This window comes from Vicia villosa, linkage group LG1 (assembly GCF_029867415.1).
Source record: "Vicia villosa cultivar HV-30 ecotype Madison, WI linkage group LG1, Vvil1.0, whole genome shotgun sequence".
Taxonomy (NCBI): Eukaryota; Viridiplantae; Streptophyta; class Magnoliopsida; order Fabales; family Fabaceae; genus Vicia; species Vicia villosa.
Window position 1 is genome coordinate 58,489,633 of NC_081180.1, and position 24,346 is coordinate 58,513,978.

The 24,346-nt window shown below is 31.9% G+C and overlaps 1 protein-coding gene across 1 annotated transcript; it reads left to right on the forward strand.

The window, feature by feature from the left end:
- The first annotated feature begins 16,786 nt into the window (after positions 1-16,786).
- Positions 16,787-17,511, forward strand: LOC131607149 (protein CYSTEINE-RICH TRANSMEMBRANE MODULE 13). Its single transcript, XM_058879177.1, has 2 exons — positions 16,787-16,943; positions 17,031-17,511. Exons 1-2 carry the CDS (start codon positions 16,889-16,891, stop codon positions 17,231-17,233), a joined length of 258 nt encoding a protein of 85 aa, XP_058735160.1. The 5' UTR covers positions 16,787-16,888; the 3' UTR covers positions 17,234-17,511.
- Positions 17,512-24,346: the final 6,835 nt, after the last annotated feature.

The following is a 24,346-nucleotide window of genomic DNA, read 5'->3' on the forward strand; positions in this document are numbered from 1 at the left end:
GATCTACCATTCAGATCTAAGCCGATATTTCAGACGGTTCCACGACGATCAATCTACAAGATCTAAAAGCAGATACCTCGGACGGATCTGTAACAATCAGCATTCAAAAATTCGAAGCAGAAACTTTGGACAGTTCTGTAATAATCAACCTCAAAGATTTAAAGCGGTAACTTCGGACGGTTCCGTAACGGTCAACGCAGAGGTTTTCAAATCCTTCATCAAGATATAATCAATGGATTCATTCTGATGAACAAACCATCAATACATTCAATAGATGGCATCTGAAAGCCCATCTCAGGTAATGTTTCGATCTGCCAACAACATTTCTAAGACAACAGTCAAATGCAATTTCCAACATCACGTCCGATGGAGGTAAGTGCAAATTTTTAGGGCATCTAAAATATTCAATCATCTTTTACCTTCAGATTCCAAACAGTCTCTTCAGGTTTAAGAAGATTGAATAGGGGCAACTGTTATACCCCAAAATTTGCCCACATCTTTTTCAAAAAGAAGGCAACAGACTTCTGTCTAAAAATTGGGAGTTTCATATAATCTTGGATTTTATTTCACAAATATCCTGATTTTTATGAATACTCGGTTTTTAGAATTTTTCTTATACGGTATTTTGGTTCGCTGTTGAATTTATTTTTACGCAAACGTCAAGTACTGTTTATCACTTCACACGCTATCTATTTGAGATTTATTTACGGATAAATAGTACTGACGCAATTGGTACAGAATTTATTTTGCAGGCGCAGAGTCCGGAGTTTCAGACTGTACTGGTAACAATTAAATTATTATTGTTTCCCACTAATTTTTGTACTATATTATTTTCAAAATCTCTTTCTTTCAAAGCAAATCCTAACTTTATTCTACACATTTCTCTTTTTAAACCCTACCATACACTTTCTTTCAAATCCTACTACCACTCAAATTTTCCTTTTTGTACGGAATCACTTCATTCCCCAACGTCTCTATCCTTCTTTTCATTCTATAAATACCTCTCATTTTTTCCATAAAATCTCACATCAAATTTCATTCAATCTCTCAAATTTCTACCTCATATCTATTTTCTCTTCTTCCCGGGTAAAAAATGGCAAAGTGGATGGAGACATTTTTTCTTATAGTCATCACCATTGCTACGGTGATCATATCCTGCTTCTGTCTGCATAGTCCTGAAAATTATGGACCTGCGATGGTTACACTTCCGATCATCTATTTTCTGTTGGTTATAGCATGGATTATTAATCGTCTTATGTAAAGTTTGTCGTATCTTCTGTTTTTAGAATGTACCGTTCTTTATATTTACCGTGTTGTTTACTACGTTTTGTTTAGGTAATATTTGTACTGTCAGTATTAAGTATTACACTATCTATTATATCTTCATTTAACTAGTAAGATAATATTATATGTGTTTATTGCTAGTTAAAATATTTATTTTTTCTGTGCATTAAATCCTTTCAGTCTTATTATTGACGGTAATTTTGTTCTCGTACAGTGTACTTTAATTATTTATTATGTTTGTGTTTTTCTAACAAATCATGTAAATAATTTCTCACCATTAACACAACAAAAACAAAAAGAAAAATTAACTTTAACTGTTGAATTTTCACTTTAACTGTTAAGTTAATGCCTGAACAGTCAGTAGACAGTCAAAAACCGCTGACAGTGCAATTCTCCGTGTTTTGTACCATCAATCAAATCAATCTTTTGCATTTCAAAATTCCAAGATTTTTGTTCTAGAAGTCTTCTGAATATCACATGATTAGCAGAGACTCAGCACTGCACAAAAATCAGGTACGCTCGACTGTCTCCTACACAAACAGTCCCTAACTAGGGTTTTTGTTTTTTTCAGGAGAACAAGTTTTTGAGACCTCAAATGGATTTCATGGACATCCGTATATCTCAAAGTACCCCCATACAAATTTTCAAACTTCAATTCGCTCAGACGCACAGTCAGCAGCTCAAATAGTCAACAGACGACCCGTTTGACCAAAAAGTCAACAGACAGTCAAAAACGAATTTTTTTTTCAACATCCATATTTTGTCAAAGGATTCATCATTTGACTAGTGGTTGATCAAAATTCATCAAGGAAAGATCAAAAATCAACAAAACCCTAAGTTTCAAAATTAGGGTTTTCTCCTAAAAAGTCAACTGAACTTTGACTGGCCATAACTCTCTCATCATTCATCAAAAAAATTCCAACCAAGGCTCATTTTGAAGGAAATTCAATTATCTTTCAAATTCAATTGGTCCCATGGTCATTAGATTCACCATTTGAAAAATATGAACCAAGACATTACAGGTCATTTTCAAAGTCAACAAAAAGTCACTTTTTTCAAAAGGACACACAAGGAGCATGGTAAATCATTTTGATATGAGACCAAAGACATTGGTTAGGGTACACCTTGAGGTTTCCAAAAAGTACAAGAACTCCTTCATATGATAAAAATTGAGGGATTTATGCCTTGTTGAAGTTGGCTAAATTTTGGGAAAATGCATGAAACCAACATTGATCAAAAATGTTTTTTTTCCAAAAGGGGCCAAGTTTTCATGATCCAAACATGTTTCCCATAATGTGAAGGGCCTCCCACGACCAAGACAAAGCCCATAGCATTTTTGTTTCTTTTTTGGTTTAATTTTATCACATTAAAGATTAAATTGAAAAAAGAAATGGAAGGATAATATGTAGCTTGAATCTTAAGCATGAGTCAACAAGAAACATTCAACACTCTTCCACAAGAAGCTAGTACAGCAGAAGAGAATGGAAAAATCAAGCCATGGTTGCTTGAATTCAAAGCTACATATGTTATAATATTCAAAAATTCAACAAAGCACTTATTGCTTCTTAGCTTAGTTTCTAAGTGCTTCCTTGCCTATAAATGAAGTGCAACACTTCATCAATGAAAGAGAGACAAGATCAGAACCAAAGCTATGCTTAGAACACACTTGTAATCACTTGAAATTTTCAAAGAAATTCAAAATTCGAATTCTGAGTTTAAGCCATTTTCAATACAAAATAAACACTCAAACACAATCCTTGAACATCACTGAATCTATCCAGATCGATTGCAAGCCTTGAAACACTCAGAATCATCCACTAGAGCTCACGGTTTGTTCAAACCAAAACTGACTCGAGTTCAACCATACATGCATGATTAGCACGATGTAAATGCATATTTATGTTTAGATAGGTGCTCTGAACGTTTCTGGAAACTTAATTGGCGTTTGGACACCTATACGACCAATTACCATTTTAGGGTTCTTGAACTCTATTTTAGGGTTTTTTGTTAGAGGCAAAATTAGACCAAATTAAAGGCATGGTTGAACTCAGTAGATCATGACGAATCAAATGAACTGGTCGCGAAAAATTTCTATACACGTTTACCCCTATTCGTTATTTTGCAGGATTGATGCTCACATATTACAGCGCTTTTTGAAAATAAACGCTGTTAAAAGAGGAGTCTGGAGGTTGAAGACGAAGACGTGGCTTGCCCTGGTTGGTTGGTTTGCGCGCGCGTGTGTTTTAAAATTCAGACCAATCACATGCGTTGCTTTCCACTATCATATCATGAGCTCTATGATCTAAGCCATTAGATTTCATTAATTCAAGATCCAATGCTCTAGCCTTGCCAGTCCATGCTATAGACTCTCCAATCAACCACACATGATCATATCTTTTTATATTTTCTATTTTATTTTCTTTACAAAATTAATTTAAAATAGTTTTAAAAATCAAAAAAAAAATATAACAAAAATATTTTTAGGTTTCTAAAATAATCTATTATTTTTTGATATAAAAATATTTTATTTTTCTTAATAATTAAAATATTTTGTATAATTAATTAGTATATATTTATATATTTGCTTTTTAGTTATTTCAACCAATCAAAAAAATCATAAAAAAATTGTTCTTTATATTAAATTTAGTTTATATATTATAGACTAATTTTGTACATATTTAGGATAATTTTCTCTTTAAGTTTTAATTATTTGTGTAATTATTTGTAAAATTATATGATTATTTAACTTAATAATTTCAAAATCAATTTCAAAAAATCAAAAAAATTAGTTTTATTTTAAAATTAATTGACAAGTATTTTGAACATATTTTAAACTTAATTTTTAGGTTTAAATTTTATTTCTACCTTTTTCTCATTTTAATTAAATTAATCATGCATTAATTCTAATTAAAATCAATCATACAAAAAATCCAAAAATATTTCTTTTATCTTATTGCAATTTAAAATTCCTAGATAAGTGTATAGGTTGTCAAAATCATGTAAATTGACATGCGTAGTTTACATTTCCTGCACAATCGATGTAATAGCGTAGATTTACTTTCCGCATTATACATTCCCGCACTTTAATTTCTGTACATATAAAACTGCGTGTATGTCAAAGCTAAAAAAATTGAAGCGTTAGGTCACTAATTTCAAAGATAAAATATCTGAATCAAAACACAATCACACTTGCACCTCTTAGGGTAATCCCTCTTTTACTCTTTTCAAAATCAAAAGATCAAATTCTACTGTTTCAAATGACAAATCGAACTTTCGTTTACATCCGGTGAAAGGAGAATTTTCTAAAGGAAATAGGAAAAGACCTTATAACTTAGGGTAGAGCTCCTAATTGCTTGCTCAAATCAAAACAACAAATGTCTCATATATTCACCGTTTTTCAAAACAAAACTTTCAAAAAAGACAATACTTGGTATATATCCAAACAAGGATCATTACGAAGTTAAAGATCTTTTTTCAAAACATCTTTCGAAAAACAAAACACTTTGTATGCATCCGCACAAGGATCATTACAAAGTTAATTTGCAAAGGTATTTTAAAACCACATACAAGCATTTAAAGGCAAGACAAACGATTCAAAGAAGTGAGCCAAGCAACTAAGAGCCCATGGATACAAAGGGTGCTAACACCTTCCCTTTGTATAACCTATCCCCTTACCCAGAATTTCTTAAAGGTCTTTTTTCTGTTTCTTTTATAAACCTTTCCTTAATTGGATAAAATAAAAGTCGGTGGCGACTCTCTGATTTTCACAACTCAAAAAGCAAAAGAAGAGTTAGTTTGCGTCTCACAAAACCGGGTGCATGACAATATGCAATGCACTGATGATGATTATTAAAACAGATAATGTCTATCATAAGTCGAATGTTTAAACAAACAGAAAAAGAAATTGCAACTGAAAGTAAGTATAATGATTAAAAGTTTATCCTTCTAGACATTAATCATTCCTGTCGTGATTATGCCTGGGAGTAGTGATCACTACAGGAGTCTTGGGATGAGGGAATTCAATTTCACCAGCATCGATCATGTCTTGGATCTTGTTCTTTAATGTCCAGCAGCTATTCGTATCATGACCAGGACTATCACAGTGGTATGCACACCTCACATTAAGATTATAGCTACGAGCAGAAGTACTAGGATTCTTAGGGGGATCCTTTAAAGTGATCAACTCTGACTTCAACAGGTGTTGTAATGCTTGAGCCAGTGGCCTGTTGATCTTTGTGGACTGACGCTTAGGTGCATCTGACTTGCGTCTTTGTTGCGGAACTGGTGTAGAGATCAGAACTGTCCTCACAGATTGGCTGTGTCTATTGCGACCTTTCAGATTGTACCCAGCATTAGCCATATGAGGTTCCTTAGGTGAGTTGAAGTCAATGATCTTGTCATCAATGAGGTCTTGAATCTTGTGCTTTAATTGCCAACAATCCTCTGTATCATGACCAGGACTATTCGAATGATAAGCACATCTCGCATGGTACTTATACCCAGGAGCGGGATTGGTAGGAAATGAATATGGAGGTAATAGAGTTATCAAGTTCTGATTGAGCAGTTGTTGGAGAACTTGAGCCAACGGTATATGTAATGGATTAAATGGCCGCTTAGGCTTGGATCTCTGATTATCTTGACCACCTTAATGCTTATGTTGATTCTTCTCCTTCTCGATCAGAAGTGGCTTCAATTCTTCTTGCCCCTTGGCCAAGTGAAAGATTATTTTTTGGAACTGGTTATTCTGAGCCTGAAGATTTTTGACAGATTGTTCGAGATCCATTTTCTTGCTGAAATAAACAGCGAGGTCGGGTGAGAGATCTATTGTAAGAAACCTGTTATGCGATGTCATGAATGCAAATGCAATATTTTCAAGGATCTTTAGGAATTTAGTTAGCAACATTAGAAAATGGTTTGACCGCGTCTTTGCTTGAAGAACTTTGACTTTTGTCGTTGGACGTCCTTCTTTGAAAACCAAGCTCCCCATATCGAGTGGGCCATCGCCTCTGATTCGGGATACTTCTGAATTGGAAGGTACGTGGCCAGAGGAAAATAAATCCTCTCGCCCATTGCTAGGTACTGAGTCTTTGAATTGGAAGGTGTGTGGCCAGAGGAAAATAAATCCTCTTGCCCCTTGCTAGGTACTGAGTCTTTGAATTGGAAGGTGTGTGGCCAGAGGAAAATAAATCCTCTTGCCCCTTGATTAGGAAATCAGTCCTTAATAGGAGTCCCTGAAATTATGCGCCCCAAATCTCTAAGATCCTTGAAAGGGTTAGTTAAATCATGTTATGCTTATGATGTCATGATGTCATGATGTTATGCAATGCATCAGGCAAAGCGTAAGATAGTAAGGACGAGTGAGTCCCACGAGAAAAACCTGCAAGAAAACCAAAGGGTTAGTAGCAAGCACAGACAAGTCACACAAGTGTCCTTAGGTTTAAAGGCTTGCATGAAGTTCGTAGGTAAGTACCCTCCCCACTGAAGTTAAGTTGGTTCAACATGTCCTAGAATAGTAACCGGGTTCTATGGTGCTCATATCCCTGATCTTTCTCACGGGCATTGTCTCAACATGGCACTCGATCGGCCAGCCAAAATCATCCCTAGAGTCCAATCTTAATGAGTGTAGCATTGAGTATCAACCGGCTTCAGTCAGGAATCCAAAGCCAGCTATCTCGCTACTTCCTATAGGCCAAAGTCAAGTTCAACTAGGGTTCTAAGGGCGAATTAGTGCTTATGACACCACGCAGTAGCCAAATGTCTCCTCGATCATATTCAAGGGCCATCAGGACAAACCAAAGCGTCGCACTAACGGTGGCCACCAGTTCAACCATAACGATACATGTCGTATAGCCTCCCTGGTCTAATGCCACATACCTAAGGTACACTAGATCCGGGTGTAGGATCTTTCACACAGTAGAATACCCAAAACAGCCTTTAAAGATAAAGCAAACAAGTCAAACAAATTTAAAGTGATCCTAGCTCTAAGGTAACCCCTCTTTTATTCGAAAGCATCCCCAGTAGAGTCGCCAGTTCTGTAATACGGTGAACTGACTTTATTGAAATGTACGGTAAGCAAGAGTCGCCATCGACTTTTATTTTATCCAATAAGAAAGGCTAAAAGAACAGAAAAAGACCTTTTAAAGATTTTGAGTTTGGGGGGTAAGTTATACAACGGGAAGGTGTAAGGCACCCTTTGCATCCATGGTTGTTATCCATGGGCTCTTAATTGCTTAGCTCACTTGTTTGTTTGAATTTGTTTGAAAAGATTTTGAATAAGAAAAGATTTTGAAGAAGAACTTTAGCTTGTAAACAAGCGTAGTCTTTTTGAATTTTGATTTTGAAAAGAGGTGTGAAAAGTAATTTGAATTTTAGAGCAAGCAATTAGTAGCAACTACCCTAAGTTAGAAAAATCATTCTTTTAGTCTTTCGGGCGAAAGGGCCTATCCATACCATAAGAGGGCAGGAAGTCTTTCAATTGGATGTTGAAGGGTCATCGAGAAAAGTATCGTTCGCCATAAGACTGTCCCTGCCATAAAGAGGGCATGTAGTCTAAGGGAAGGATATAATAGTCATTTAACCTTTAGGCATCATGCGAGGATACCTTAGCAATTGGGACAATTATTCTTTATAAGGCAACCTCGAGGGAGTTTCAATAACTTTGAAGGCAACAGGCAACAATGGTTTAGGTATCCTCGGAATTGAGGGACTTGACTATTTAGTATACTTAGAGGCAACAAGGCAACAATATAAGGCAACAGGCAACAAGAAGGGTTACTCTAAAGGTGTGTGGGTGCAACAATCACGTGATTAAGTTCGATTATTTATCTTGTAATTAGTTATTCTAATTTTGTTCAAGGCTTGCACTCCCTAAGATTACTAACCACGCAATTAAAATAAAATAAAGGCAGAAAATAAATTCCTACGCTATTACAATAAACACCTGCGGGAATGGGGGAATTAAAATAGAAAATAAAAGGGATCAACAATTAGTATAAAATCCTTGAATGCCTTGATCTTCCTCGAACCCTCGATAGACTCTGAAAATTAAGAGGAAAATAAACAAGGATGAGGGTATTAAAATTCATTGACTATTAACATAAACCCTATTTTGGGCAAAAAGGCAAAATAAAATAAAAATGATATTTAAACAGAAAAAGGATTAGAAACTTAGCATTTCGATTGATATGGCGCGTGGCTGAAGAATATTGGTTAATCCTGAAAATTAACCACAAAGAAGAAAAATGTGAGTGCATTAAAGTTCTCAACACTTATAACGTGGCAGATCAAAAATTAAAACAGTAATAGTTGAGGTGAACAAGAAAAGGGTAAGGCAAAAACAAACCCTGAAAGGGGCAAAAAAAAATAAATAACAAAGGCCAGTCGACCGTATAAGGCAAACAACATAAATTTCATCGTTTAAAAAACAATTATAGATAAAATTATGAAAAAATTGAGTTTTTCGATTAAATAAAATAATTATGAAATTAATATATAGCAAAAATACTTTATTTGAATAATCTAAAATTAATAATAACAATAAAATATAATGGTAAATAAAAAAGAAAGTAAATAAATAAGTAAAACTATAGTAAATAAAAGATTTTAAAGAAAACTCAGCTCTGATCATATGTGATGCAGCCTGGATGGTGTACGGTGAGCCTGCGCATCTGGGGTCCTTGGATCTGAGAACCTAGTAATCTGATGGCCCTAGACTGAAGGCGTATGGTGGGCGCGTGAGCATGAGGCGTATTGGATCAGTCATCAAATAATAGGTAAAAAATACTTGACAACCCTGGGAATCGAACAGGCTCCCTTACGGTGAAATGCTTCATTCCTTTGCCAGCTGTGTCAGTTGTTTCAACTGATAAACAATCAAAACCATATAATCAAATATAAATACAAAGTCAATTAAATGGTGGATTAAAAAACTGAGTCAGAATGGGGCCCTGTGCGTTTTGGAGTGACGAATTAGATGAGGAGAGATAATAGTCTGATTTTTGACTGGCCAATCTAATCCCTTGGAAGTGCCCTGCACCCGTTGACCGGCTCCCTGGGTTTTCAAACCGCCATCGACGGCAGCTTCCGCCTCCTTCTCCGATTGCCCTAATCCGTAAAACCTGCAAACACGATCATTCAACACAAACTAAAAGCCCAGATCGTATGATTCAAGCACTGCGATTGCGATGGTGAGGTTCTTTTCCCCTAAAAACTCCTGTATCGTGATATTCGAACTCACAGCTCCTTACACCATAACAATGGCATAACCTTGTTCTTACGTCAAACCTTGTATGAAATAGCTCTAAAACATTCTAATCATCAACCTGAACATTAAAATATGTATCAAATTAATTTAAAGGGCATGTATGAAGAGTTTGAGATTGAGAAAATATCACCACCGGGTGTGATCGAGGGAGAGCGTTCTAAGATGATTTAGCTTCATGTAACAGCATGGATCGATTGCTGGGACCTTCAGGAGCATGATGGAATGCTTGGAATTGGCTGCAACTCGCTGTATGAAGAAATCCTTCGTGCCCTAGTTTTTGTCACTTTTTGGAAACTTGGTTAGGGTTCTTGAGGCCAAATCTTTCGTCCCCCTGGGTTGTGATATTGTTCAGAATATATAAGGGAAGCTTTTAGGGTTATATTTTGGAAAAGATCAAATCTTTGAATGGAGAAAAGAATTGGAAAAATATTTGAATGAAATTTGCACAAAATCATACTATATTTGGTTCAATCTCTTTCCAATCAATATATCTGATTTTCTTGTGCCCCAAGACTAATATTTGATTGAAGGAATCAAATCATGCATCAAATTGATATTTATTCTATTTTTTCTTGATTTAATTTGCATAAAATCAAAAATAAATAAAAATATAAAACCAAACCATGCACCAACGAAATTTACTAGTCTCCAAGGTGATTCTTAGGCCTTCATAGGATCCAAAACAAAGCCCTATAATTTATTTCATCATTTTTGGTATTTTACTTAATTTATTTTGCATTTAGATGAATAAAATTCAAATAAATAAAAATAAAAAGCCAAAAATATAAGAATGGTTTTATAGGTTCTTATTTGGGTCATATGTATGTTTGAAGTCCAAAACCTAAGCCCATTAGTTCAAAAATACAAAATTGTTCAATTAGGGTTTCATGCACTTCTTGAATTTTGACCAGCTTTTGAGCCTCAGATCTCCTTCAATTTTGATCTTATGGAGGTGTTCTCATACTTTCTAGAAATATTAAAGAGTCCCCTAAAGGCTCCTTTTGGTTTCATCTCAATTGAATATTCCATTCTCAAGTTATGAGCTTTGACCCAAAATGTGTTTTCGTTGACTTTTTTGAGGACCTGTAATGTATTGGCTCATATCTCTTATGCGGAAGCATTTCTTGACCTTGGGCCCAATATCAAAGTTTTAGAGAATCAAATTTACTTGAGAATGAGCCTTTGGTTGAGGAATTTCTGAGAAAGTATGAGAGAGTTATGGCTGGTCAAAGTTTAGTTGACTTTCTCCTATAAAAACCCTAATTTTGAAACTCAGGTTCTTGGTGATTTTGGAGATTTTCTTGATGAATAATGATCAATCCTCGATCAAATGATGAATGATACTTCATAATGAGGATGTTGACCAAAAATCAGAAGTTTTGACTATGGTTGGACCATAGTTTGACTTTTAGGTCAAACAGTCGATTATTGATCATCTGAGCTTTTGACTGACCAAACTTGTGAGTCAGAGCTTGAAACTTGGCATGAGGATACTTTGAGGCATATTAGAAGTCATGAAGTTCACTTGAGGTATCAGAGATCCCATTTTCCTTGATTAAATCAGAAACCCTAATTCAGAGGCTGTTGTATAGGAGAGAGACTGCATGCTTCCTTCTTGTGTATCTTCGAGCATTTGAAAGTCAGATGGACTGAAATATGAATAAATATGTTGGGCAAATTTTGGGGTATGACACCAAACTTTTCTAATTTGTTAGAAATATGTGTTAATCGGTTATGATCTCATATTTTAGCCTTCTTGGTGCTTGTTGGGCCTTGTGCTGGATTTTTGTCTTTATGTACCCCCACTTATCATTATTTGAACCTTTTGCTACGGAACACTAAAAGAACTTATTTTTATGGGTTAAAAATATTTTATTTTAGAAGATAAAATAAATAAAATGATTATTATAAGGGGTTAATCGGATTTTCTTGATCATTTCAACCATAAAATAATTTTACCTCCTTTTATCGAGAATTTTTTATAAATATTTCCTAAAGGGAAGACGCCACATGGTGTATCCTTCTCCCCACATAGTTGGATGTAAGAGTTGGTAAATCCACTAAATGGATAAGTCCATTACATATTATTCATTTAACTGATCATATCAAGTTATCAATTTTGAGAAACTCTCAAAATATATTGCTTTGTTCGCAACGGTTGACATTTTCCAACATCGTTCATCTTCGAGATCAAAGACTTCAAATCCTCTATAGTCCTAGAGTATATTGTTACCTTGTACAACTTCCTTAGATAAACATTTAGACTTCAAGTTGTCTGCAAAACACTCTAGATTTCACCTTTGGGGCCCATATCATCTTCTTTGGTACAAGTACATTAGTCACAGAAGATCTAAGGTAGTTTACCTTTAGATCTTTTCAATTTAAAGCAAAAAGATTTCAAGTGTCCAGTTTTCTTACAGTGATGGAATTTGTATACTGGATAATTCGCTTTTCTGAGATCTTCATTTTCGGATCTCGAAATCACATCTTCCACGTTGGGCGCCTTTGAACATATCATATCTTTTGTGTTTGAATATGATTCTCCTGTGATTCTCCCCAAGGTTGATGTTTCTCCTCTTTTTCTTTGATCAAATGTTGAAGATATTTCTTCATCTTCTTTGACATTCTTTGAACAATAGGATCCTTCGTATGATGTTGATCGTTCAACGATTGAGTATGTTCTTTTGAAGGATTGAACTAGAGTTGTATGATAGGAGCAAGATGAGGATGATGATTCTTTGGTTTGGATTTGTTCATATTTATGCACTTAAATCAGCCCGTTCATTTTCTCTGTGATTTCCTTCTTTCTTTATTTTTCCTAAAATTTATGAAGGCTTATATCTATAGATTTAAGAGTTGGATTAATTTTACAATTCTCAATTCTTAGATATTTGTTAGTAAAACAATTTCCAACATTCCTGTGTTTCTAAAAATAGAAGAGCATCCAAAACTAGTATTTATATCTTCTCCGTCTCGTGTGTTCATCTTCTCTATTTTGATACTTGTAGAAACTCCATATATCTTTTACATAGTATCCCACATATTCTTAGCGATTTTGCAATGACGAACCGAGAAAAAAATCCTATCATCTAAAGATATTATTATAAAAAAATTGGTTTTGAGATCTATATCTATCTTTTTCTTTTCTTCTTCGGTCCAAAGAGAATAAGATTTATCTACTACTTCATCATTTATTTGATAAGAGGGGTAAAACGGACCGTTTACAATTGTTTCTCAAAATTTACAATCTAATGTTTCAAGAAAAGTTTGAATCTAGCTTGCCAAATAAAAAAGTTATTATTTTTAAAAGGTGTTTTTGAATTTAAAAAAATATTGTGTAAGAACTCAATCTTAGACACGCAATTATGTTAAATCTCTTTGAAGGAGAACTTCATCGCCTATTATGATCATCTCTTTTTCGAGAGATTAATCTCTATGCATAAAAATATGTGATTTCTATCATAAAAATTAATAAAAATGACCTTTATTTTAAAATCAATTTCAATGGTATCATAAAATTAAAACCAATCAAATCAATGTAAAATGGTATCATAAAATTAAAATATTGAAAGAATACATTTTATTTATTGTTTATCAATTCATTAAACTACTCTATTAAGGCTATGATTGGCAAGTCCTATTTTGAACTTATAGCTTATAAGTTTGTATGATAATAAAAGACATGTTTAGTAACAATCTTTTCATCATGAGCTTATAACTTATTTTACTAACTTAGAGCTTATTTTTCAGACGTTATTTTAAATAGTGTTTTAACTTATAGAATATATGGGATACTATGTAAAAGATATATGGAGTTTCTACAAGTATCAAAATAGAGAAGATGAACACACGAGACGGAGAAGATACAAATACTAGTCTTGGATGCTCTTCTATTTTTAGAAACATAGGAATGTTGGAAATTGCTTTACTAACAAATATCTAAGAACTGAGAATTGTAAAATTAATCCAACTCTTAAATCTATAGATATAAGCCTTCATAAATTTCAGGAAAAATAAAGAAAGAAGGAAATCACAGAGAAAATGAACGAGCTGATTCAAGTGCATAAATATGAACAAATCCAAACCAAAGAATCATCATCCTCATATTGCTCCTATCATACAACTCTAGTTCAATCCTTCGAAAGAACATACTATCAGCTATAAGCTATTAGCCATCAGCCATAAGTTATAAGGTAAAATGCTACTTAAAATAGCGTCTAGAAAATAAGTTATAAGTCAGTAAAATAAGCTATAAGCTCGTGATGAAAAGACTATTACCAAACATGTCTTTTATTATCATACGAGCTAATAAGCTATAAGTTATAAGCTCAAAATATGGCTTGCCAAACAGTGCCTATAGTTTATAAGCTCATATGACAATAAAAGACCTGTTTGATAATAAATTTTTCATCACTACCATATAGCTTATTTTACTAGCTTATAGCTTATTTTTTAGACGCTATTTCAAATAGCGTTTTAGCTTATAGCTTATAGCTTATCATTTTTTCTTCCTTTTTTATCTTAATTATTTTTACAAAAACTCACTTTTATCCTTTATAATTAATTTTAATTTAAAATGACATAATTATGTATTAAATATAATTTATGTCATTTTACATTTATAATATAGTTGAATCGCTAATTTTATCAAACACTTCAATTAGCTTATTAGATATCAGTCTCAATCATCAGCTATAAACTACAAGTTATTAGTCATCATGCATTTGTCATAAACTATAAGCTATAAGCTAACTTATTTGCCAACTATTACTTTTACCAAAAAGATCTTAACTCAAATTAATAATAATATTGTACTCCTAATAAATAAAACAAGATTTTATTAAAATCAATCAAATAAATTATTCTATTAGAAAATCATGCATAACAAAAACATAATTGTTGTAAAAATTGATATAAAAATTAAAATCACTTTCAAAGATTTATTTAGAGTTCAATCACACCAATAAATTTTATGTGTCTCGCAAAGAACAATAACAATCAAAATAAGTATACATTAATAAAAATAACTTTCAATTGGTAGCAGAAGATAAAAGAATGTAAGAAACGCAAAAGATTTGTTTATTCAATTCAATCAAATGATTTATATATGAGGGGAGAATAGCTCTCCAATTTACTCTACTCTAAAAGTTATTACAAAAGATTAGAAATGAGTTTAAAAAAATTGTATTTAGAGTCTTCAAGAACAACCCTATTTTCTCCAACTCTTAATATAGTAATCACACAAATTCAAAATGTTTAGAAGAATTTCTCAATCCCTTTATATAACTTCAAATGTTTTCTAAAAATCATATATCCTTATTTTTTGTCTTCATCTATTAAGTTCTTAAGATTGTCACAATACAATAACAAAAGAGATGCATATTTATAATTGCTAAAATCTAAAAAATCTATAAAAAATATTTAAAATTTATTTTATTAATTATTAAAAATATATATTATTAATATCTGATAATATCTCTTAAAATATTATAAATATCTTATAATATCTCTTAGATTATTATAAATATCTTATAATATCTTTTAAAATATTGTAGATATTTTATAATATCTCTTAGATTATTATAAATATCTTATAATATCTCTTAAAATATTGTAAATATCTTATAATATCTCTTAGAATATTATTATAAATATTATAATATTTCTTATAATATCTCTTAGAGTATCTCTTAAAATATTATAGATTTATATCTTATAATATTTACTAGACTATTATAAATATTTTATAATATTTATTTATATTAATTTGGAGTCTATAAATTAATATCGAATATATATTTAATTACTGTTTTGGTCTCTCTATTTTACCTTATTCACGAAATTGATCCTTTATTTTAAATTTAAATAGTTTTGGTCTCTCTTATACTTTTATCCTTAAAGTTTATGCCGCTTTCATTTTCTAAATGTCATGTTTCTTGTGAAATATGACAAATTATTGCATATAAACCTATTATGGAACTTTATAAATAAAAATATAAGTTAAAAAACATAAAACCTCATTGTTTTTCAATGAAAAAATGTCAGAGGTACCAAAACTATTTGAATTTAAAATATAATCACTAATTTCGTTAATCAAATAAAGTTGGAGGACCAAAACTGTAATTTAGCCTTTTATATATATATATATATATATATATATATATATATATATATATATATATATATATATATATATATATATATATATATATATATAAAATTGAGTTGGTTTTACTCTATAATATTTTAATTTTGTATAATAAATATATTTATTGAGTTTGAACTATGTTTTAAAAATATATATATCCGCGAAGGAAGCAACCCTAGCCTCTGTCCGGCTGATCATAGACACCACGCGGTTAAGAAGCTGACAGAGAAGCAACTGAACATAGACATCCTCAATGTGTTATTCGTTTTCAGAATCCTTGTTATATCTTTCACCAATGTTATTTCCTATAGCTTACTGGTATTGAACCTTTCTTCTAGTATTTGTCTTCTTCAAAACAGTTTTTAGAATTATAATTCAAAAGATTTTTATTTTCTTTTCTTTCTAAAAAAAAGTTTTTAAAAATTAATATAAAAAAAATTAAAAACTAAAACACATTCAAATAAACCCTTAATTTCTAATGTTTCTCAATTTATAATCCTACAACTAATTTGTCCATCTTTCGATTACTTAATGGTTCAACTTCAACATTATATGTGTATCTAGTTCAATTTTAATCAAACATAATGAGAAATTTTAAATTCTAAATACTTTTTTAATTCTTTTATGTCTCTTAAATTATATGTCACTTTATAATCTTAATACAATTTTAATATAATTTTTTTAATATACTCTCTATTATTTATTATTCTGACTTTTTCATATTTTTTTAATTTCATAGGACATTTTTTAAAAAATTATGTATCATTTCATTTTTTTTATAAAATAAAAATTACATTTCTTAATTCTTGTAAACACCTTATAAGACGGAGATAGAAAAAGCTTACCATACCGAGTAGATAAATAAAAATTGAATGGAGGACAAAAGAGTAATAGCACGTTAAAAGAAGTACACTTTGTGAGGTCAAAAAAGTTCGTTGAGGTGTTAAAGTGGTCTTTTGAATTTGAAAAAGAAAAAGTGACGTGAGTAGTGGAGAAACAGCGCGACAAAACATTTATCAAAGTTTGTAGCAAACTTTGAACGCGTCTTCGTTTCCTTAATCGAGTTCAGGTATTTGTTCTCGAAGGTACCTAGAAACTTCCCTTCACATGTCCACCTTCTATAAAAAAAAATCCTACTCCTCTCCATTCACAAACTCGCTTTCAATTCCAACAAAAACAGTTTCATCATTAACATGAGCTACTACGATCATCAACAACAGCCTCCAATCGGTGTTCCTCCCCCACAAGGTACTACTCACCTCTTCCTTTCTTGGGTTTTGAAAATTGTTTTTTTTTTAAGGTAAAATCTGAATCTTGTGTTTTTTTTAACTGTAGGGTATCCTCAGAAAGACGCTTATCCTCCACCAGGTTACCCTTCACAAGGTTATCCTCCACAAGGGTATCCTCCTCAACAAGGCTATGGCTATCCTCCACCACAACAGTATGCTCAACAACCTCCTCAGAGACAAGAAGTTGGTTTTCTTGAAGGATGTTTGGCTGCACTGTGCTGCTGTTGTATGCTAGATGCTTGCTTTTAGTACTTCTGAATGAGAACCTCTTTGTTGGCTCATTATTGTAATTCCATGAGACAGAATGTTAGGAATTAGGGTTTCTTTAGATTATTGTCTAATTTGAGGATTTATAATTCCTCTAGGAGTCTCTATAAATGTGTATCTTAATTTTTAACCTATGCAGCACATGTCTTTGAGTCAATTATGTCCCCTCAAAGCGTGATGCTTTTCCAGAAATTCTCTCTACTATGCTTCTAGTGTCGTTAACTTTTCAATGTGGGAATTCAAGATAATTATATAAATAATTGCTTGACTCACTTAATCATAAGTGTAGTGGTTTAGTTTTTTAAGAGTAAAAAGCAATTTTAGAGATTTAGAATTGATTTTAAAATAATTTTAAATTGTTTGATTTTTAAAGTAGAATTCATTTTGATTCAAGAATTAATTTTATTTGAAACTAAAATTTATAGCTTTTGAGTTTAAGAGTCAATATTAATATTTTAATCCGATGAAATTGAAGAAGAAAAATTTAAGATAATTCTTTAAAGTTTTTTTTGAAAGTTTGGAGAGAAACGAAGGGATAGTTTTGAAAATGAATTATTAAAAAAATATAGAAGAGAAACGAAAGGGATAGTTTCGAAAATGAATTATTAAAAAAATATAGAAAAATATTTTATATTTATTTAAAGAGTGAGTTTGTACATAATGATAAAAAAGTGTTAATTATTATTGTAATTTTAATTTTTATAATATATATTATAACAACATAAAATATGAAAAATATGTGTAAACTTTTCAAAATTCTCCAAAATTCTCATTCAATACAAATTTTGATTGTTTTAAATGAGGAGAATTTTAGTGTTATGAATAAAAACAAATCTTTCAATTCTTTTCTCCCAATTCTTCTTTTTCAAAGTTCTTCCCTTCTTTCTCCTTCAAACTCCTAAGCAAACCCTAAGACTCATATGGCTTAATTTTCATTCATTAGTTAGCTTACTTCACTATATAAGGAATTCACATGTTTCATTTTAAAACACACCAAAAACTTCTATTGAGTTTTTCCTTCTTCATTCTTATAACTTTGCGTCTTTTCGATTTGTCGAAACGTCAACTTCTCTCCCTTTCTTTGAATTTTCTGAGTATTTTCTTGAATTTATTTTAGAGAATTATCTTTTGAGAAATTATAAGTATTCAATTTTGGATTCGCTTTGAAGAATTATTTGAATTTCTCTCTTTTTGAAAATTTATTTTGAGTGGTCAAATGACCATTGTTGAATTCTTTTTGAAATATTATTTGAATTTCTCCTTCTTTGAGAAATTATTACGACTCATTTTTATACCATATACTACAAGTGAAATTTATACCATCATTCAAATGGTCTATGCACTGTCAAAGGGTGTATTTTTAGACCGATTATCTATCGTGCAAATAGTAATCGTACAGTATATATAGAATTGGGTTGTTTTATCCTGGAGTCGAGTGCGGTAGTAGATTGTTTTGCATAATTTTGGATAGTGTCGTGAAACGTCGTAAAGAGAGTGACCTAGTCTGCAACTTGACCCGGTAATTTTTATGTGGTTGTTTCTCAAAACTGTAAAACAATAATTTTAATATGTTTCGAAGTAACATGACTACTGAAGAAGTTATTGGTATTTCTGCGACTGTTGTCTCTGACAAACCGTACAAGTTTGAGGTAAGTCACTTCAAATGCTAGCAACAAAGTTTGCAATTTTTTTGGAAAATGTGGTCAACATTCTGACCGATGACATTCTTGTTTCTCCTTATGGATCAACCGAGCAAATTAATGGTAAGAAATTTGTGGATTGAGATGAAACACTTAATAATGTTGAAGTTGAATTTGTTGCACAGACTAAAGCAAATGATTTCCAGCTTAGAAAATAAACTACCTTGCGAAAAGAGAATGAGCATATCTACAAAATCATATTTTTAATGGACTTGCATGTGATTTGTATAATTATTACAGTAACTAAGATACTGCAAAATAGTTTGGTAGTCTCTGAAAAAGAAATATGACACTGAAGAAGCTGGTGCTAAGAAGTACGTCGTTAGTCGCTACCTAAAGTATCAGATGGTATAAATGAAAGTTTCGTGGAGGCTCAATGCTAGGAACTTCAAAAGATTGCTTATAAGATCATCAGAAAAGGTAAAGGTGTGTGTTTAGATAAACAATTTCAAATTGCTTTTATTATTGACAAATTGCCCCCAAGTTTGAAAGTTTTCAAAAAAAAAATGTTTCACCACAAAATAAAATAAGTTTTAAATTAGAGTCTGATTATCCGCCTTCGAGTTGAAGAAGAATCTCATAGACAATATCAAAAAGAAAAAGTCTTGGTTGTTTTAAATAACAAAAAGAAATCCAGTGTGGTTCTGAAGCCATTTGAAAAATAATTAAAGATTCATAACCGCAATGTTGTGAACCGAATCAAGAATGAGAACCCTTTAAGGGTCCCAATTACTCCAATTGATAGGAAACAACCACCACCATAAAGAAATGACACTAATTTTTTCTCTAGGTTCAATTGTGGAAAACTAGGTCATATGATTAAAAAATGTAAGATCATGCTTAAACCTTGTGTTACCCCTAATGCGCAGGTTAACCTAACTGATGAGTAATTTATTGCTTTGATCACTAAATCCAACATGATTGGTGAATCTGATGGTTAGTGGTTAGATATTGGCTCTTCTCGTCATTTAGGTTATGATCGTGCAATGTTCAAAACATACACGAATATGAAAGTGTTATTGGGAGTTGTCCATGCCACTAATGTTGTCGGTATTGGATGAGTGGCGCAGAGTCCACCTCTGGGACAAATTTAATATGGAAGGATGTCATGCATACTTCACTGATTATAAAGAATCTTGTTTTTTGTTTTCTCCTGAAAAAGGTCAGGTTTAGTCAGGCTATTGGGGTAGATTTGTGCACATTCACTAAGAATGATAATTTTTTTAAAATTGATGTGTTTAAGACTTTTGTGAATGAAATTGAAATTCAATTTAGTAAAAATATTAAGAGACTTTGTATTGATAAGGGACTGAATATGATTTCACTTTATTTAATGAATTTTATAAACAATAATGAATTGTACATGAAACGACTGCACGGTATTTTCCTAAAATGAGTGGTAAATCAGATAGAAAGAATAGAACTCTTACAGAACTTGTTGATGCAATTATGTTGAATACTGGTGCTACTCCTCACTAGTGGCGAAATTTTTTTGATTGTTTGCTATATCCTGAATAAAGTTTCCAAGTCTAAAAATAAGATTTCTCCTTATGAGATATTGAAGAAAATACAACCAAACTTATCTTACTTTAAAACTTTGGGTTGTTTGGCTTATATCAGAATTGCGAATTAGAAGCGAGTTAAACTCGCTAGTACAGCCTATGAATGTGTATTCATTGGGTATGAAATAAACAGTAAGGCATATAGATGTCATGACCTAAATAATAAAGTGATCAAAGAATCAAATGATTTTGAATGCTATGAAGACAAATTTTATTTCAAATCAAGAAATAGTGAGGGCACTTAATTGAATCATATTATTGTGATAAGAAGCAACGATGAAGTAGAAACAGAACTTCGAAAAAGTATATGAGTAAGAATTGCTAAAGACTGTGTGCCTGATTATGTGGCCTATATCGTAGAAAAAGATCCAACAAATATTTAAGAAGAATTGTCATCTCTAATCACTAAAGTTACACCCATTAGGGTAGAGATTTTAATTGTTGCTATTTATAACTTAATAGTACATCAAATGTATGGTAAAACAACTTTTTTAAACGGTGACTTAGAAGAATAAATCTATATGGACCAACCGGAAGGGTTTGTGATTCATGGTCATGAAAACAATGTATGTAAGTTAAATAAGCTTATGTATGGTATAAAACAAGCTCTAAAGAAAAGGCATGAGAAGTTTGATAACTTAATGATATCGAATGGGTACAAAGTGAATGAAAGTGAAAATGTGTTTATTACAAATCTGAAAAAATGACATTTGCATTATCATATGTCTTTAAGCAGGCGCCTTACTCATATTTGGGTCAAACCTTCATGTAGTTAATAATATGAAATCATTATTGTGAAACAACTTTGATATGAAAGACCTCATAGAAGCCAATGTGATTCTCGATATCAAGATCTCTTGATCTGAACAAGGAATTTTTTAAGTGTGTGATTTAATAAAGGGGATGGATCTAGAGTTTGAACATAAGGCTATGAAAATATGCTGGAAACATGATGATGGTAGTTTATAAGATGGTTTAAAATACTTTAGGGATGATAAAGATGCACGTGATTTAGTTGTGTATGTTGAGAACTATAAATGTGAGGTTGAAATCTACACTGAACCTAAACCAAATGCAGTGGAGGGAACATTTATAGAGAATGTAAGAGAAAGAAATAAGGGGGAAAATGAAAGATGGTGTTGAAATATCTAGTGACTCTAGTGAGGATTATGTCTAGGGTATACATTTTGAAGATAGTGATGAAGAAAGGATTAATGGATTTGATAAAGGTTTTCATGAGGGTTTAGATGATGGTCAACCAAGAAATACAATTTTTGTAGATGATGTTGTGACAATTGAGGCAGTCAACCATAGTTTTATCACACCAGAGATGGGTATGAAACATATAATAGAAGAAGAGTATATGACTGATGAACTTGAAAGTAGGGCAGAAGATGAAAGTTGTAATGATAGGCCAAATGTGATTAGGTTCAATGTAGAAAATGAAATTATAAAGAATTTCATTTTCAAGGTTGGAATGCAATTTTCCTTATTGAAACAGTTAAAGAGTGATATATTGGAGCATAATGTTTTGAATGACAGAGATCTGAGATTTACAAAAAAATGATGCAGTGAAATGTAGGTTTATTTGTAAGTACAAAAAACATTATGACTACACTATATTGTGCATTAGGGTTTTAACGTATACAACATTTAGAATTAAGACATTTTTTCATAATCACAAATGTGGAAGACAGATTTTTAATAAGAGTGCCAAGGCAAATTGGATTATAAAATTCATTATTGATATGACGAAGAACAATAACAAGATGGAGTTGAATAATCTAGTTGCAGATGGTATGCAACTGAAATCCCTGGTTGTACGGCTTTTAAAGCTAGGCAGCTTGCTGGACAAATAGTTAAGGGGAACTCTAGCAAGAAATACAGTTTGATATGATCATATGGTGCAAAATTGAGGAGTATTTCACCAGGAAACACTTTAAAGTTGAGCATTCAATCTCTAGGTCTAGGATTACAGTCAAGATTTGAGAGGTGTTACATGTGTTTTGATGGGAAAAGAAAACTCTGAGATTGGCATGTAGAATATGTATGGGATTAGATTAATGTCATCTAAAGCACAAGTATGGTAGGATATTGTTGATTAATGTTGGGAGAGATCCTAATGATCAATCTTTGCATATTTCATTTCGAGTAGTGGAGATTGAAACCAAGGATTCTTGGAGTTGGTTTATTAATCTTCTTTTTGAAGACATTGGAAAAAGTGTGTGGTATTTCATTTTTTTACCTGAAAAAGGTATGTCATATTCCTACTAAATGTTGTTAATTACTTGATGAATTGAAACTGAATTGTTTTATAAGGCATTTGTGGAGCATATTTACCTATGTCATATTTCTTTTTGTTGCAGGGTTTGGTACAAATATTTGAGGAGCACTTGAAGACGGGTTTTGTCTATGACATTTATATGCTAACTTCAAGATGAAGTTTTTAGGTGAAACTCTGTTTAGGGATCTCGTGATGGCTGCAGGAAAGGCAACATACTTTGAGGCACATGAAGAAAAAATGCAGAAAATCAAGGAGGTCATTTTAGATGCTTATGAATGTTGGAGGTAATTTCAAAAACAAAGTATTGTAAGCATGCATTCCTTTTATATTCTAAGTGTGATGTGTTGATGAATAATCTTAGTGAATCTTTAAATGGAGTTATTTTGCTACAAAGGGACAAAAAGTATTATTATGTTTGAATGGAATAGAACTTATCTTATGGGTAAGTTTACCACAATTAGGGAAATTATTAATGGGTATAAGGGAGAGATTATGTCAAAACCACTTAGGAAATTAGAAAGAGGGATAGAAAAAAGTGCAAGTTGAAATGCAACATATGCAACATAATGTCAATATTCAATTTACACATGTGATGTTTACTAATATCTTTATTGTTGACTTGGCTAATCACACATGCTTATATAACTTTTGGGAGTTAGTTGAGATACCATGTAGACATGTTGTGTCTGCAATCCATAGGAAAGTAGATGATTTTATCAAATATGTGCGTAACTACTACAAGAAAATTTATGTCATATGTTATGAAGAAGGAATCAACCGCATTAAAAGGCCAAAACAAATGGCTCGAGACCACTGATCCTGTGATATTTCCTCCATTGCTCAAATGTAGATCAGGAAAGCCAAAAAAGCTTCGTACAAGGGAACCTAATGAATCAAACCAAATCAAATGGAAAATATCAAATACTAGACATAGATGCAAGAAATGTTTGGAGTATGGGCACAAGACTAGGACATGCAAGAAGACCAAACAAATTGTACTAGTACCACATGTAAACACAACAGCTGAAACTCATACTCAAGGTAGTCAGACTAACAATGTCCAATAAGCACCAAAGAAAAGAGATAGTTTCTTAACTTAACTTATTATTACTCATCACATCATAAGATTCATCACATGATATAAACTTATTATTTCTATCAATAAAGGGAGACCTCGAGGCTCAGTGAATGGAAATAGATCCAAGAAAAAGGAAAAAAATGGACTAATAAGGGCTTAGATGACAACATTGTAGGTCCGACTCGAGCTCAGATGCTCATACAGTAACTAGTTTGAATGGGTACCCTAAAATAGACTTTGATATATTATCATCATTCTTTAATGATGTCAACAATAAAAATGATGTCGTAATTGACATTCAACCAAAATTAGGCAAAATTATGCCAAAATCAAAGGCTATTTTTTCAAACCGACTCTAAAAATTAAGCCTCACTAAGGCTAAATTTAATCAACATTATATTATTTGTATGAGACAAACACCAATATTTCATTAAAAAAATAGTCAATACATTTAAATGGTTGCATTATACA